Source organism: Aotus nancymaae, unplaced genomic scaffold (genome assembly GCF_030222135.1).
Source record: "Aotus nancymaae isolate 86718 unplaced genomic scaffold, 86718_ANA_hifiasm-v0.15.2.pri h1tg000108l, whole genome shotgun sequence".
Lineage (NCBI taxonomy): Eukaryota > Metazoa > Chordata > Mammalia > Primates > Aotidae > Aotus > Aotus nancymaae.
This window is the reverse complement of record NW_026988523.1, coordinates 29,238,146-29,255,062: the sequence shown is the minus strand read 5'-3', so window position 1 is coordinate 29,255,062 and position 16,917 is coordinate 29,238,146. Positions and strand designations below refer to the sequence as shown.

Genomic DNA, 16,917 nt, shown 5'->3' with positions numbered 1-16,917 from the left:
TCAATGTTTATTCTTTGTCCAGGCATGGTGGCTCATGTCTGTAATCTCAGCATTTTGGGAGGCTAAGGTGGGCGGATTACCTGAGGTCAGGAGTTTGGGCCAACATGATGAAACCCCTTGTTTACTAAATATACAAAAAATTAGCCAGGCGTGGTGGCACGTGCCTGTAATCCCAGCTACCTGGGAGGCTGAGGCAGGAGAATCGCGAGAATCGCTTGAATCCGGGAGTTGGAGTTTGCAGTGAGCCGAGATCGTGCCAATACACTCCAGCCTGGGCTGGGCAAATAAGAAAGAAACATGTTCAGAACATTCTAATATATAAAGTATAGACACATTCAAAGTTTGTTAATATCTTTATTTCAGAAAATTGTGTATCACTTTTCTTGGAAAGTGATACATTTCTACTTAGATGTGAAACATTTTAGCCTTTCTATAATGAGGAATTGAATTCTTTTGGTGACTTAGACAAATACCACAGCAACCAGTGCTCCAACCATTCTGTGGCACACTAAACAGTCATTTAAAGTCATCAGATAGAACAGGGCACACTGCTGTGGAAAGACATCCTGGAGTGCTCTCTAGGTGGCAAGTCCTGTTCCAGGAACTTATGCCATAAATGATGCTCTGCTTCATTGTTCTCTTCTGAAATATTTCAAAAGAACATTGTGTCTTGAAGCTATTTCAAAGAGACGTTCTAAGAACCCACTTTAGATCTCAGACAGACTCAAACATATTTCGTCCTATCTTGCCTTTATTTAGCAGTATATCTAATATGACTGGGGGTAATACAAGTAACACAGTTTAAGGTAGTAGGAGGTCATTATCCAGTTTTATCACTACCCATCAACTTTTCATGCAGCTTTTTGTGTTCTTACCTTAGGAACGCTGCTAATTTGCTGGCTCTCTCAAGTGAGGGGTCAGGGAAGGGAAAGAATGGGCATATGATGTAGAGACCTCTGAGCAGCAGGTCTTTCAGCTTTCTAGTAGCTTTTTTCAACCCTCCTTTTAAAATGACTATCAGTATGTTTCATGTAAAAGAAGTAGAAAATAAAGAAAAATTATTTATTATACTCAGAATACCCAGAGCTCACTTGTGTTACTATTTGAGTACTGGTTCTTCTGGAAATTTTTGGTATGCATTTGAATATATTTTATTTCACAAACTTTTTTGTAAAATAAAACTTTTTGATCATTTTATATGTGCTGCCTTGTAACTTTTACTTAAAGCAGTGAAATAATGGCGTAAGTTTCTCAAACAGTACTTGACACCTAGAGAGCACTCTAGGATGTCTTTGCATGCCAGGGCACCCTGCTGTACCTGATGACTTTGAATAACTGCTTAGTGTACTACAGACTGGTTAAAGCATTATTTGTTTACCTACCCTTTGCGATTGGCTGTCTTTTTTCGTAAAGTCAGACACAATCCTGTTACGTTTGATTCTAAGAACACGCATAAAGCACATTTTGATGACAGATGTGTGATATCTCATTATAAAGTTCAGATAATATATTTTGTCTAGTGACATAATTAAACCGATGAAATGAGTCACTTTGTATTTAAGGTATTTTAGTATTAAATATACTTGTGTCAAACTGCAGTTACCCTTGACTTTTAAATAGACATTAACATTTTTCATTTATGTTTTTGTGGATCTCGATAGCTTGTGTCTTTAATTCTAAATAGCTACCAGTTAAAAAAATCTGATGCTGTCTTAGATGATAAATCAAAAGACAAATTTAACAGATCTGGGAGAATTGGGAGAAACTTAACTAGTTTGGGGTAAAATGAAATACATTTATTGAGCACTTTTAAATGGCCTGGCAGTGTTGCAGACACAGGGCAAACAGTGGAACATAACATAAAGCCCCATTCTAAGTCTGACCCTTACATTCAATAGGGAGGTAAGGGCAGATAGCACATGAATAGTCAAGAATGGCAGGTGGTGACGTGCTGGGGAGAAAGTAAAACAGGGTAATGGATTAAAGAGGAGGGCAATTTTATGGAGGGTTGAGGGTAAGAGCTGGATATTCTCTTTAAGTGACATGTGAACAGTCTTAAAAGTGAAATGGGCTGGGTGTAGTGGCTCCCAGCTTTAATCCCAGCACTTTGGAAAGCAAGGATGAGGGGATTCCTTGAGGCTGGAAGTCTAAGACCAGCCTGGCCAACACAGAGACACCCCATCTTATTTATTTTTAAAAATAATAAAGTGAGGGGAACCTTGTGAGGATGATGGGAGAGGGCTTCCAGAGAGGGCTATCTGCTTTGGAATTCCTGAAATAGAAACAAAGTTGTTTTAGGCAAAGGACAGAAAGACACAAGGGTGGCTGCAGCAGAGTGAAAGGATGCTGGGAGGAATATGGTGGGTGAAGGCCTTGTACACGTAGTGAGCACTCGCAGAGAAGATGGACTTCAGTTGAGATGGAAAACCACTGGAGGATTATAGCCCAGAGGTTACTGTTAATTCTCTAAGAAAAAGACTGAACAGTGGCTCCGTGCAAATACACTGTAATACAGGCAAGGGTAGAAGCAGGAAGAGCAGCTAGGAGGCTGGTGGAGCAGTTCAGGTGAGAGCCAACAGTGAAGAGAACAACAATGACCTGAAAGAGGCTGACTTGAGAAAATCAAGTGAATCTCAAAGTAGATAAACATATTTATTTTGACACAGCATCATGAATGTTACTCAATGAATATAATATCATTAAAATGCACACTTATTAATTACAATAATAAATACGTATACTTTACTACAATTTTAAAAATACACCAGGTTAGATGATAAATACAGAAGCAGGATATATAGATTTCCTAAAATGTGGGGATTTGCCTGGACCTTCACATGGGCAGCAGGTGTGATGAGATGCTCTCACTGAGCCATGCAGTGCTTTTCTGTATTAACCGGTTCCTAGACTATTTCACACTGATGAGGTTGCCCTAGTTGGAAAGCCAAGGCTCTTTCATTTCTTTCTTCCCCTCTCCTTTGCCTTCCTTCAACACCAAGGAGAATGGTCCAGCAGCAGCTCAGTCCATGCTTGTCAACCGCCCAGCTCCACACACTCCAGCCCCCGTCCACATTCCCCAAAGCTCCTTGTGAGATTCCTCAGCAGCACCAATGCACTGACTGTCACTCTGTGTTCTCTTAGGTTCTGTTGAGGCCCTACAGGACGTCAGGATAAAATATTTGGAAGAGGACGAGATGCCCTCTGACCTGGTAAGATACATTTCTTTGTCTTGAGGAGACATGTTTTTTTCTGCGTCTTCTAGAATATCAAGTGAATTTTTTTGACTGCCATTGTGAATCAGACCTCGGTTGTCATGGACTCTAGCGACCAGTCATTGGAGTTTATGACCAACTGAGACCTGATTGGCGATGTCAGTCAAAAGATGGCATAAATTACAAACTGGTCGTGAGCGTATTTCTCAGCAGCAACATTTTCTTCTTGGAAAAATGATTTTGTATTTCCCAGCCAACATAGAAACTTGCTAAATATTCCAAACCCACTGCATTTTCTGCAAGCATCCCCTATGCTTCATATGGGGCCCATAACTTCATCACTGTTTGACATCTGGTTCTTTGTTTTGTTTAGTTTAGTTTTGTTTGTGAGACAGAGTCTCTCTGTCACGAGGCTACAGTGCAGTGGTGTGATCTCGGATCACTGCAGCCTCCACCTACTGTGTTCAAGCAATTCTCCTGCCTCAACCTCCCGAGTAGCTGGGACTACAGGCTCTTGCCACCACCACACCCAGCTTTTTTGTAGTTGTTAGTAGAGGTGGGGTTTCAGCATGTTGGCCAGGATGGTCTCAATCTCTTGAGCCTCAGCCTCCCAACGTGCTGGGATTACATGTGTGAGCCACCGCACCCAGCCTGCCATCTGGTTTTCTAATGTCACCAAGTGAATACAAGACCTGTGCCAACAGGACCCAGCAAGATGTACTCCTCATGGTGTTTCTTTTTCTCTTATTGTAGGAGGAGCCTGTGGCCCAGTATCACCACCGTACGTTTTCTTTTTCTTTTAAACAGTTACTGAGACGTAGTTGATGTGCAAACCAATTCACCCATTTAAAGTAGATGATTCAGTGTTTTTACTATATTGACAGGGTTGTGCAAGCATTGTTACAATATAATTTTTTTTTTTTAAATTGAGACGGAGTTTCGCTCTTGTTACCCAGGCTGGAGTGCAATGGCGCGATCTTGGCTCACCGCAACCTCCGCCTCCTGGGTTCAGGCAATTCTCCTGCCTCAGCCTCCTGAGTAGCTGGGATTACAGGCACGTGCCACCATGCCCAGCTAATTTTTTTTTTTGTATTAGTAGAGACGGGGTTTCACCATGTTGACCAGGATGGTCTCGATCTCTTGACCTTGTGATCCACCCGCCTCAGCCTCCCAAAGTGCTGGGATTACAGGCGTGAGCCACCGCGCCCGGCTGTTACAGTGTAATTTTAGAAGCTCTTGATTCCCCGTCAGAAAATCATATTAGTGGTGACTCCTCTGTTTTCCCCAACCCCCACACCCCTGGTTCTAGGCAGCGCGAATCTACTTCCTGTTTATATAGTACACTGCCTTTCTGTATTAACCGGTTCTTCAAATGACGATTTCACATTGATGAGGTTGCCCTAGCTAGGAAGCCAAGGCTCTTTCATTTCTTTCTGCCCCTCTCCTTTGCCTTCCTTCAGCACCAAGGAGAATGGTCCAGCAGCAGCTCAGTCCATGCTTGTCAACCACCCAGCTCCACACACTGCAGCCCCCGTCCACATTCCCCAAAGCTCCTTGTGAGATTCCTCAGCAGCACCAATGCACTGACTGTCACTCTGTGTTCTCTTAGGTTCTGTTGAGGCCCTACAGGACGTCAGGATAAAATATTTGGAAGAGGACGAGATGCCCTCTGACCTGGTAAGATACATTTCTTTGTCTTGAGGAGACATGTTTTTTTCTGCGTCTTCTAGAATATCAAGTGAATTTTTTTGACTGCCATTGTGAATCAGACCTCGGTTGTCATGGACTCTAGCGACCAGTCATTGGAGTTTATGACCAACTGAGACCTGATTGGCGATGTCAGTCAAAAGATGGCATAAATTACAAACTGGTCGTGAGCGTATTTCTCAGCAGCAACATTTTCTTCTTGGAGAAATGATTTTGTATTTCCCAGCCAACATAGAAACTTGCTAAATATTCCAAACCCACTGCATTTTCTGCAAGCATCCCCTATGCTTCATATGGGGCCCATAACTTCATCACTGTTTGACATCTGGTTCTTTGTTTTGTTTAGTTTAGTTTTGTTTGTGAGACAGAGTCTCTCTGTCACGAGGCTACAGTGCAGTGGTGTGATCTCGGATCACTGCAGCCTCCACCTACTGTGTTCAAGCAATTCTCCTGCCTCAGCCTCCCGAGTAGCTGGGACTACAGGCTCTTGCCACCACCACACCCAGCTTTTTTGTAGTTGTTAGTAGAGGTGGGGTTTCAGCATGTTGGCCAGGATGGTCTCAATCTCTTGAGCCTCAGCCTCCCAACGTGCTGGGATTACATGTGTGAGCCACCGCACCCAGCCTGCCATCTGGTTTTCTAATGTCACCAAGTGAATACAAGACCTGTGCCAACAGGACCCAGCAAGATGTACTCCTCATGGTGTTTCTTCTTCTCTTATTGCAGGAGGAGCCTGTGGCCCAGTATCACCACTGTACGTTTTCTTTTTCTTTTAAACAGTTACTGAGACGTAGTTGATGTGCAAACCAATTCACCTATTTAAAGTAGGTGATTCAGTGTTTTTACTATATTGACAGGGTTGTGCAAGCATTGTTACAATGTAATTTTAGAAGCTCTTGATTCCGCCTCAGAAAACCCCATTAGTAGTGACTCCTCTGTTTTCCCCACCCCCCACATCCCTGGTTCTAGGCAGCCCGAATCTACTTCCTGTTTATATAGTACACTGCCTTTCTGTATTAACCGGTTCTTCAAATGACGATTTCACATTGATGAGGTTGCCCTAGCTAGGAAGCCAAGGCTCTTTCATTTCTTTCTGCCCCTCTCCTTTGCCTTCCTTCAGCACCAAGGAGAATGGTCCAGCAGCAGGTCAGTCCATGCTTGTCAACCACCCAGCTCCACACACTCCAGCCCCCGTCCACATTCCCCAAAGCTCCTTGTGAGATTCCTCAGCAGCACCAATGCACTGACTGTCACTCTGTGTTCTCTTAGGTCCTGTTGAGATCCTACAGGACCTCACAATAGAAGATTTTGAAGAGGACGAGATGCCCTCTGACCTGGTAACATGCATTTCTTCGTCTTGAAGAGAAATATTTTTTTCTGGGGCTTCTAGAATATCAAGTGAATATTTTTTTTTTTTTTTTTTTTTTGAGACGGAGTTTTGCTCTTGTTACCCAGGCTGGAGTGCAATGGCGTGATCTCAGCTCACCGCAACTTCCGCCTCCTGGGTTCAGGCAATTCACCTGCCTCAGCCTCCTGAGTAGCTGGGATTATAGGCACGCGCCACCGTGCCCAGCTAATTTTTTGTATTTTTAGTAGAGATGGAGTTTCACCATGTTGACCAGGATGGACTCGATCTATTGACCTTGTGATCCACCCACCTCTGCCTCCCAAAGTGCTGGGATTACAGGCGTGAGCCACTGCGCCTGGCCCATGAACATCATTTTTAATTGCTTTTATGAATCAGACCTCGGTTGTCATGGACACTAGCGAACAGTCACTGGAGTTTATGACCACCTGAGGCCTGATTGACGATGTCAGTCAAAAGATGGCATAAGTTGTAAACTGGTCGTGAGCATATTTCTCAGTAGCACCCTTTCCTTCTTGCACAGTTATTTTGTATTTTCCAGCTGACATGGACACTTGCTAAATATTCCAAAACACCCCACTGGCTTTTCCACATTCATCTTCTATGCTTTATTTGGGTTTTCTAATGTCATCAAGTGAAATGACCTGCACCAACAGCACCCAGCAAGATCTGATGCTTATGATATTTTGTGTTTTTTTCTGTTGTTGCAGAGCAGCGTGATAGCCCCAAATGACTACTGTAAGTATTCTTTTTCTTTTAAACTGCTTTATTGACACACAGTTGACGTGCAAAGCAATTCACTTATTTAAAATGGGTGATGTAGTGTTTTTACTATATTTACAGGGTTGTGCAGGCATTGTCACAATCTAAGTTTAGAATCTTTTCATTTCCCCTCAGAGAAACCCCATAGCCGTTAGTAGTTACTTCTCTTTTTTCCCAAGCCCCACACCCCTGGCCCTAGGCAACCACTAATCTACTTTCTGTTTCTCTAGATTTGCCTACTCTGGCAATTTCTTTTTTAATTTAAATTTGATTTTAGTATCTGCATTACATGTGCAGGATGTGCAGGTTTGTTACATAGGTAAAAATGTGGCATGGTTTGCTGCACTTGTCAACCCATCACCTGTGTATTAAGCCCCGCATACGTTAGCTCTTTATTCTGATGCTCTCCCTCCCACCTCTCCCCCAGCAGGCCCCAGTGTGTGTGGTTCCCATCTCTAACATTGTACATATTCTAATACCACTTTCTTCCTAATGAGAAATCTAAGTGATGAGTTGGGGGATTTTCTTGCTTGCTTTTGTCTGGAGAACCTCCCTGGCTTCAGGTTCTTAATAGGTGTGAGGATCTGGGGCGTGCTGTGAGAAACAGATGTCTCCATGAAGAACTCGGCTCTGAGACAGGAGAATCTCCATCATGTCCTATTGATGCTACCGTTGAAATAGGTTTTTGTTTCCTTCTGAAAACCGTCACACACAGAGAGCCAAGGCAGCTGCTTTAAGTCATGATGAATATCAAGTGGACCACATGGTGGTTTGAGGGGTTTTTTTGGAGCATGCATTCTGTGGAAATGCGTTGCTTTTCAGTAAAATTTGATTGTCCTGTATGTTTCAGTATTTTTCCAGTGGAACAAAGAATGAAACTGACTGGGCAGTGTCACTTTTTCACCCCAGAAGTGATTTTCTCATGACCAGATTGTCCTAGACATTTTTAATCTCTAGACGAAGCTTCCCAGTGGTTCTGCAGGGGCGCTGCTGTTTGTGAGTCAAGGAAAGTGTCAGTGTTATCAACATTGAGGTTCTCAGAATTCATGGACACCTGCTCAGTGGGCTCCATGGGAGAGAGCAAGAGAGAGCCTCGTGCTAGACCTGAGGGGGAACATGATTTAGAGGATCAGAGGGAAACAAAATGAGAACATTTGGGACATTGTTAAAAGAGACTGTCAAGGTTGCAATGTTAGGGGCATCAGTTCAGCATCATCACCAGGGCCCAGGCAGGATATGAGACCACTTCTGTGGAGGAGTGAGTAGGACTTGACCTTCCTCTCTATCGAAAGCTTGATGTGAACATCACCCTAAATGCCTTGAGAAAGGAGCTTCCTTCCTGACCCATGTCTTCTCCATCTCTTTGTGTGATGATGGCAATGACATCAGCAGAAATTGCAGAGAGGAGCAGAACAGGAGTCAGGTCCCCATTTTTCTGACACAGAGCAGACAGGACATGAGTCAGTAGGAATGGACCTCAGGGTCAGGCCAGACACAGAGAGGTTCCAGGCCTGATCTTCCTGGGGCTGAGACAGACAAGTTTTTATTTTTCACTTCTTCTGGAAGTCTCCTGAGGAATGATTCTTCAGTAGACCCTGTTGGCCAAGGGTCTTCTGGCCCAGAAATGCTTTTCAACTGAACAGAGTCGCCCAGCTCTTGGCCTGGGCAGCTGCAGTACTGCGAAGTAGCAGGGCAGGTTGGGAGGGACATGAGTTCCAGTGCAGGGTGATCTCAGCAAAGGAATAGGGACTGATCCCAGAGTCCAGGTCATCCTTGCAACTCTTCTGTGCAATCCATAACATCTCAGTTTCCACTTTGGAGATGGTTTAAAATTCTCCGTCTCAAAGTCTGAGTCTTCCCACAGGTGAGTAGAGGAACCCGGGCTATGGGTATTTACTAGCAGGGCAGTGACTGTGTCTTCCTCATTTGTCCTTACCCTAGAGCTCAGTCCTGGGATGGACACTTTAGACTCCGTGGATGTTTTAATGAACACAACCCTGGGATGAGCTCTAGTGCAGGTGTGGAAAGGTTTTCTTCTCAGCCTGTCCAGCCTGTTGAGCCACACACTCATCCTGGAGCCTGCCCAGCTTCTGAGTCAGGGTCCCTGGAGATGCGAGTGATCTCCTGAGGACAGTGAGACGCCCCCACCCCTCTGCTCCTGCTGCTCTGTTCTAGTCTAGACAGGGTGTGCAGGGCCATGCTCTTCCACTGGGTGCAAGCGTGTCCCTGCTGGAATCCCTCTGGACCTGGATGTTGTCCTCACTGTCATATCCCAGCCCCACACAGTGACGGGCCCTTGTGCAGATGCCCAGGAAGTGACCGTAAATCGTTTGCAGCAAATGATTCTGCAAAAAACACCAGGAGAGGGGAGTCAGGTCTTCCTCATGTCTGGATCTCTGGAGCTGTCCCATCTAGTGTGCTTCTCAGTCATATGCATGCCTCTTTATAGTTAAATAAACTTAAATATATACAATGAAATTTCAAAACCTCATCACAACAGCCACCATGCAATGGCCCAGCAGCCATACAGCAGAGAGCATTTCCTTCCCCACAGAATGCTGTCTTGCATGTCTGCTGTGAGCCTGGCCCAGAGTCTGATTGTTGGACTCATCTCACTGAAAGCGTGCACATCAAAGTTGGGATCTCAGGGTTGTGGGATTGGAGGTGAGACCTATAATGGGTCAGTGGAAGGAAAAATGGAAAGGTGATTCCTTCAGCTCCTCTTCCTCACTTGAAGGCTGGAAAGTGTGAACAATGCCTTGTTGAAGACCTCTGGCTCCACAGAGCCTAGAGAGAGTCTGAGAACACTGAGGAAAGCTCAGGGTGATCTCGTGTAATCCAGTGTGACCTCACCTGGAGTAGGAGGGTGGGTGAGTCACTCTCTGAAATAACTTTTTGCTGAGATTTGTGTCTCTAAAGATTGGCCAGTGGACACCATCCATGAGGGAAGCTGCAATAGGACAATTTCTGCAGGTAGAAAATGATACCCTAGGCCGGGCGCAGTGGCTCACATCTGTAATCCCAGCACTTTGGGAGTCTGAGGTGGGCGGATCACGAGGTCAAGAGATCAAGACCATCCTGGCCAACATCGTGAAACTCCGTCTCTACTAAAAATACAAAAATTAGCTGGGCGTGGTGGCGTGCACCTGTAGTCCCAGCTACTCGGGAGACTGAGGCAGGAGAATTACTTGAAACCGGGAGGTGGATGTTGCAGTGAGCGGAGATCCCACCACTGCACTCCAGCTTGGTGCCTGGTGACAGAGCAAGACTCTGTCTCAAACAAACAAACCAAAAAAATGAAAATGATACCCTAGGAGTATTTCTGGGAGCAGTTGGGTTACACCTGTTGCTTTGGAACCTAGGAAGGGGGCCATGAAGCCAGAACCAGAAAAAAAAAAATTGCTGTAGAGGTCTGACTTATTCCTGTTGTATTTTAATAAGATAGAGATGAGAGGGTGTGTGTCCATGGGCTTTGTGGGCTGCGTTTGTAACCATCGTTTCTTGCTGTGGTATTTAATGATTACTTTTCCCAGGAGACCAGTTTTTCCTGCCTGTGTCACAGCAAACACCTAAACCTTGCTTTTTGATTGTTTAATATGTTTTGGGAATTGGGAATGCGAGAGTATTATTAGGTCTTGGCATTGTCTAAGATGAAAGATATCTGGTGAGACTCCCTCACGGTACTATTTGAACATAGTTGTTTCTCTGAGATGGTCTCAGAATCTTCAGTTCCACATTCCATATGCCACACCCAGCAAAGCTCCCTGAGTTACTCAGTCTTAGGCCACCAGGGCACTGACTTTTATTCTGTCTCCCTCCAGCTCCTCCTGAGGATGATGACGAGGTAAGAACCCCTTTTTCTGTCCTCTAAAGAATGCCCTGTCAGGTGGGGATCAGGGAGGGAGAGCATCAGGATAAATAGCTAATGGATGCGGGGCTTAAACCTAGGGGATGGGTTGATACATGCAGCAGAGCACCATAGCACATGTTTACCTATGTAATAAAGCTGCACAGTCCTGCACATGCATCCTGGAACTTAAACTTCAAAGGAAAGCAAAATTTAAAAAGAATTATTTCTTTCCTTCTGTTAACTGTGATAATCTGAGAAGGCACATTATGTACGACATGTCCAATTCTCTTTGTGGTGGTGGAATTCAATAGGAGTGTCTTCCCATCGGATACGTGATGTATTAGAATCTTTTTAAATGACAGCATCCATTATCAACTGTAATGCAGAGAAATTTTCCTCAACACCAGCTTTCCTCTTTGGTTTAGGCATTGTGTATTTGCCAATGTAAATCAACTTCATAGGTAAATTCTGTGGGAAAAGGTCTTGTCTTTTCCACAGGTGTCCTCTATACTAGGATGTTTGATTCTTGGCCTTTGACTCAACCATTGTCTTACAACTAGTTTCCAGAGATCATCAAGAGACTAACAGATCTGTGGGGAGGGGGGAGTGCAGAAGAATTAATCTGATCCTCATAGTGTCTTCTTTTGTCTTAATTGCAGAGTTCCTCAGTCCCTGGTTATGGTATGTACCCTTAAGTAGCTCACTTGCTGAGGAACAAACTTGCTGGTTTTAATATATAGAAACCTGATTCTGGGTTCCGGTTAAAGAATATTGGGGGTCTAGTGACAGCAAATAATTTTGCAAGTGTATAACTACGATCAGAGGGACTGTATGAATGTATGTGAACCCAGAGGACCAGCCAGGGGATGTTGTGTGAGCCGACGTGGCTTCAGTTGGAGTAGAAGTGAGTGCACCTCTCCCTGACTTACTCTAATGTTGGTGGTTCTAAAGAGTGGATTCTGGAGAATCTCAACAGTGAAGATGATGCCTTTCCAGGTAGGCAACAAGACTACAGGTGGAATCTAATAAAGCAGGTTCCCAGGAGCCTTCAGCTTCTGCCTGCTGCTTGGGAGGCTGAGCGAGCATGTAGAAAGAGAAGAAAAAGAAAACATGGACGAAGTTTGTTCTTGTCAGAGTTTAATGTCATAGTGGTGAGAAGTGTGAGTACCCTGTCTGTGATCACCTCTTCTTGCTTTATTATTTAAAGATGGTCTTTCTGAGGATACCTCTTTTCTGCCTCTGCCACTGCAAAATGTTAAAGCCTTTAGTTTGGGACACAGTTCTGTCATAGCAGTTACTTAATTCTGGAGACAACAAGTCTTCCACAGTGTGCCCAGATGCTTGAGAGAAACTGATCCTCACTTTCTGAACTGTTAGGTTTCATGGCAGCACATTCATTTGTCTGTCCTTGCTGTGTACTCCTGATATCAAGGGCTCTCTCTGGGCATGGGGGACAGGATGAAGATTCGCTCCAGGCTCATTGCAAAGCTCCAGTGTCTTGTAAATGGAGGAAGAAGCACAACCTTGAGCACACTGCTCCATTTCATTATTTAAATTAGAATATGGAGTTTTACCATCATTTGTTAAAGAGGGCTTCCTTTTCCCATTGTGTATTCTCAGCACCTTTGTTGAAGATCAGTTGACTGTGTATGCATGCATTGAATTTTGGGCTTCTCTATTCCATATCTCCAGTACTTACGGGTGCCCCCATGCTAGGACCCTGCTGTCTGAATTTCTGTATCTTTTCCTCTCGTAGATTTCAGTCTCATGAATGCGTATCTTCCAGCGCTATTCTTTTTTAACATTATTATGATGATTTGAGACATAAGAATTCATAAAAAATTTTGGGTTATCTTTTTCATTTCTGCACAGATGGCTGTTACCAGTTTGATGGTAGTTGATGTGCGTCTTTGGATCATTTTGTAGTAGTGTGTATTAGTCAGGTTTTGTCTTCCTGTCTGTGAATACGGGATGCCTTTTCATTTATTTGTACCTTCTCTACTTCCTTTCAGTCACATTCTGTTCCTACCAGGTTACGAGTATTTCATCTCATTGGTTAGATTTATTTCTAAGTATCTAATGATTTCAGAGGTTATTATCCATGGAATTACATTTTTAATCTTACTATTGGATTGTTTATATTGAGTGCATATTAACACAACTGCCATTTGAGTGTTAACCTTGTACTCTGCAATTTTGATGAATTTATTAGCATGAATAGCATTCTTGTAGACTATCTCCGATTTTCCATATGCAGAATGTTAAAGAAGTTCTCAGCTTCATACCTCTCTTCTCAAGTATATTGTTGCTGTGAAGGTCTATGCATATTCACCTACTGAATGGTGTCCTTCCAATTGGTGTAGTAAGGTTGTTCAAGAAATACTTTGCCTACTTATTCCATAACTTATAGTTTTAATTCTTTGTTCATGCTATTGTGTATTTATTATTTTTCCATAGAGTAAAATGCAGTATTTCTGATTAGATTCTGCATACCTAATAACTTCTCTCTTTGTGTTGACTGGAAGAATATAGGAACATCTCTTGTGCTTCTGTCTTTCCACCATTAATTATCTTTTAAACTCTAGACTTCAGAATCTGAAGTGAATCTGGAATGTGGAAATGTGAAGGAAAATGCACAAGAAAGAAACCTAATGTTGCTATTCCCATGGCTTCCCTCCTTTCATCAGCCTAAATGTATGTTTAGTTCACAGTATTTGAGAGCGTCTTGCTTCTACTCATATCACAAGTTTTCCCAAATACATACTGATAATATCTGTGTCTAGGCCAGTTTACCTACCAAAACATAGTTTTAAACATACTTTTGTGGATTATTCAAAATTCCCTATGTACAGAGATATCAATAATACGCTTTCACCCAACCTGTTACCCTCCTCGGAAGGAATGCACAAATCAGGTCTCCCGTGACACTATCCAGAGCACTTTTCCAAGGCTAAGCTATGGTCATCTCCATAACTTGGCGACAGCCTCAGTTTGAGCCACTTTTCATTTAAGAGAAAGAAATCATACAGGATGTGATATCACATGCTTAGAACCTTCCATTATGGTAGATAATTCTCCTCCCCAAGTAAACTTGTGTTCATTCCATTTGACCAGGTATCTGTTGATCTGTCATCAGGTCACTGGCTCATTTTGTAGACAACATGCACATAAATTGTTTCTGTTTTTCAGAAGTAGCTACTGTGTGGAATCAGGATGTCACCAGAAGCATTTTTGACACTCGTATCTCATTCTTTTGTCCCAAGGTTAGAGTTAAGTTGAAATGACTATTTTTGGACAGAGCAGTTGTGCATTATGGCATCACCCCTGACTTGGGAGCTTATCTCTTGGGTTTGCATGCAGCTCTGGAACATGTTAAGCTTTGAGATATCAAGCAAGTCAGTTCTTTTTTAATTTACCATTCTGAAAATCTACAATACACAATTTATTTTAATAAACCCATTCAATCCTCACTACAGACCTCACCTAAAAAGTGATTATTTACTATCCACACACTCCTTGGATGGAGAAACCGAAGGGCTAATGAATGTGCCCATGCTTCTAAGCCCCTAAAGGAAGGAGGCAAGATATGAACCTAGGGATATAGCTCTAAAGCTGAATTGATAATGAATTGTTGAACTGCAGTTATTACCCTGAGGAGGATGGCTCTCAACCCTACCATCACAGGTAGCCATAAGTTGGTTCCCTCACACATGCAAGTCCTAGATTTACATGAGTCTACAGAGATCCCAAACACTGTCTATGATTCCAAGATGGCTGCAGCAGTCACGTGGCTTAGAGTCATTGGTGTGAATAATACAGAGCTGCCCCACATGCCTCTGACAACAGGGTCAAATGCAAGTTCTGAATATTAGGAAGCAGTACTTAGAAATATTGAGAAACTCCTTTCAGTGCTGGTGACATTCCTCAGCAGTTGACCCCAAACAAATAAGATGAATGAGATATTTTTGAGATAGTTGAAAACTCTTTATCACCACAAGACCAAGAAATGATCAAATCCTGCAAGCTACATTCATTAGACACAATGACAATTAAGACAGCAAAAAAGCATTGGGTTACTAGTTCACCACACTCACTGCAGCTCTGCACTGCAGAGTTAAAACACATCAGCATCCAGCCCATGTCTCCCTTCCTGAAATACACTATGCTCAATGGACTGGCGAGTACAAAGATAGGTATCCTCCATAGGCAATTACTACACATGCATGACAAAGGAAAGGTGGACCGAAGAAGAAAATATCGTGTGATTAACACTGGTTGTTTTATCGAATATAATGTCAATATTTCCAATTCTTCCATCATCGACTATAACAAAAGTTTAGTACATAACTACAATAGACTGTTTTGCCTAGAATTGAATTCATTTGTCTGTTCAACTTAGCTTTTATTCAAGGATTGAAAATTCTAAAAAACCGAATTGCAGTGACAGCCATTTATGTGACAACCATTTCCCTTTATGTGAATCCATAAATAGAAAAATGTTCTGGGGACATAAATCATATAAACAAATATTGTTATTTCTGTTTGACACAATAAATCCCTAGTGTCCTCTTCTAAAAAATCAACCCCACCATGATTACACATTGCAAACCAAAAAGTTATCTAAAACTGTTCTCAATCAATTTAGAAGTTTAATTTGCCAAGGTTAAGGACATGCTGGTGACACAGCTCCAGGAGGTCCTGAGTACTTATGTCCAAGGTGATGGGGCTACAGTTTGGTTTTTACATGTTTTAGGGAGACATAAGACATCAGTTAATACATGCAAGATGTAAATTTCTTCCTTTTAGAAAGACAGGACAACAGAAAGTGGGAGAAGGTGGGGGCTCCAGGTCATAAGGAGGATTTCAAGATTTTCTGATTGTCAATTGGTTGAAAGAGTTTAAAAACCTGAAATCAACAGAACAAAGTGTCTGGGTTCAGATAAGGGGCTGGGTAGACCCAGGTTTTTATTACGCATCTTTAAAACTGATGCTAAATTTAGCACCAGCATGATTGGGTCCTAGAGTACTGTCATAGTCTTGAATATGCTGTTTGTTTAAAAGAGCTTCAAAACGTGTGAGAGGCAGAAAGACAGTCTTCCATTGAACCTTAGTGTGCATTTGAGTTTCCATTTTTGGTTGACCCTTTTGTGTTGCTGCATGATTCCTCTAGTATGAGGCGGAGACCTCCATGTCTCATCTGTTTCCTGCTGCCCTCCCTTGCCAGCCCTCTTCCACCCAGGGGGACGGCCCAGCAGCAACTCAGTCCGTGCTTGATAATCACCCACCTCCATACCCCACATCCAGCAAAGCTCCCTGAGTAACTCACAGCCACCAACCACCAGGGTGCTGAGCTTTCCTCTGTGTCCTTCCATTTGTCTTCAGATGACCAGGCGAGCATGGTGAGACTCAGTTCCTGGACAGAGGATGAAGACCTGGAGAAGGAAAGCCTCTATGTAAGATTCCTTTTCTTTGTCTTCTAAAGAAATTTTGCTTTTGTGATTTCTTCTCAATTAATTTGGATATGAAAATCTGAAAATGTACATTAGGTACGGCATATGCAATTCTCTTTGTGGGGGTGAAATTCAGTGGGAGTGTCTTCCCAACAAACACGCAATACACTGGGAGGTTTTCAAATGACAGCATCCGTCATCGGCTGTAATGCAGAGGCACTTTCCTCAACATGTTTTCCTCCTTGGATTAAGCATTGTATGTTTGGCCATTAAATCAACTTTAAAGGTGAATTCTGTGAATAAAGATCTTATTTTTCCATAAGCATCCTCATGGTTTTGGGGATGTCATTGACCTATGGCTCAGCCACTGTACCACTTCTGGTTTTCTACCCTTGCCAAGGGAATAACAGCTCTATGTGAAGGGCACCGCAGAATCTCATCCTCATAATGTTTTCTTTTGTATAATTGCAGAAAACATTCCAGGAGAGAGTGAGGAGTAAGTACCGTGAAGTAACTCACTTCATGAGGGACCAAAGTGCTGCTTGAGTGTATAGAAACCTGATTCTGGGA

At 43.0% G+C, this 16,917-nt stretch overlaps 2 protein-coding genes across 2 annotated transcripts in view; both read left to right on the top strand.

The window, feature by feature from the left end:
• Positions 1-16,917, top strand: part of LOC105711518 (uncharacterized protein C22orf42-like) — a 248,132-nt gene that overhangs the window by 76,757 nt on the left and 154,458 nt on the right. The window lies entirely within an intron of this gene.
• The window catches only part of LOC135272250 (uncharacterized protein C22orf42-like), a 37,227-nt gene that overhangs the window by 18,298 nt on the left and 2,012 nt on the right, over positions 1-16,917 (top strand). Inside the window, exons 3-10 of the mRNA XM_064370528.1 lie at positions 3,142-3,209; positions 3,966-3,993; positions 6,189-6,256; positions 6,996-7,023; positions 10,869-10,891; positions 11,557-11,578; positions 16,280-16,350; positions 16,819-16,843. Of these exons, the coding sequence (XP_064226598.1) occupies positions 3,142-3,209; positions 3,966-3,993; positions 6,189-6,256; positions 6,996-7,023; positions 10,869-10,891; positions 11,557-11,578; positions 16,280-16,350; positions 16,819-16,843 (333 nt within the window). The remainder of the gene's footprint in view (positions 1-3,141; positions 3,210-3,965; positions 3,994-6,188; positions 6,257-6,995; positions 7,024-10,868; positions 10,892-11,556; positions 11,579-16,279; positions 16,351-16,818; positions 16,844-16,917) is intronic.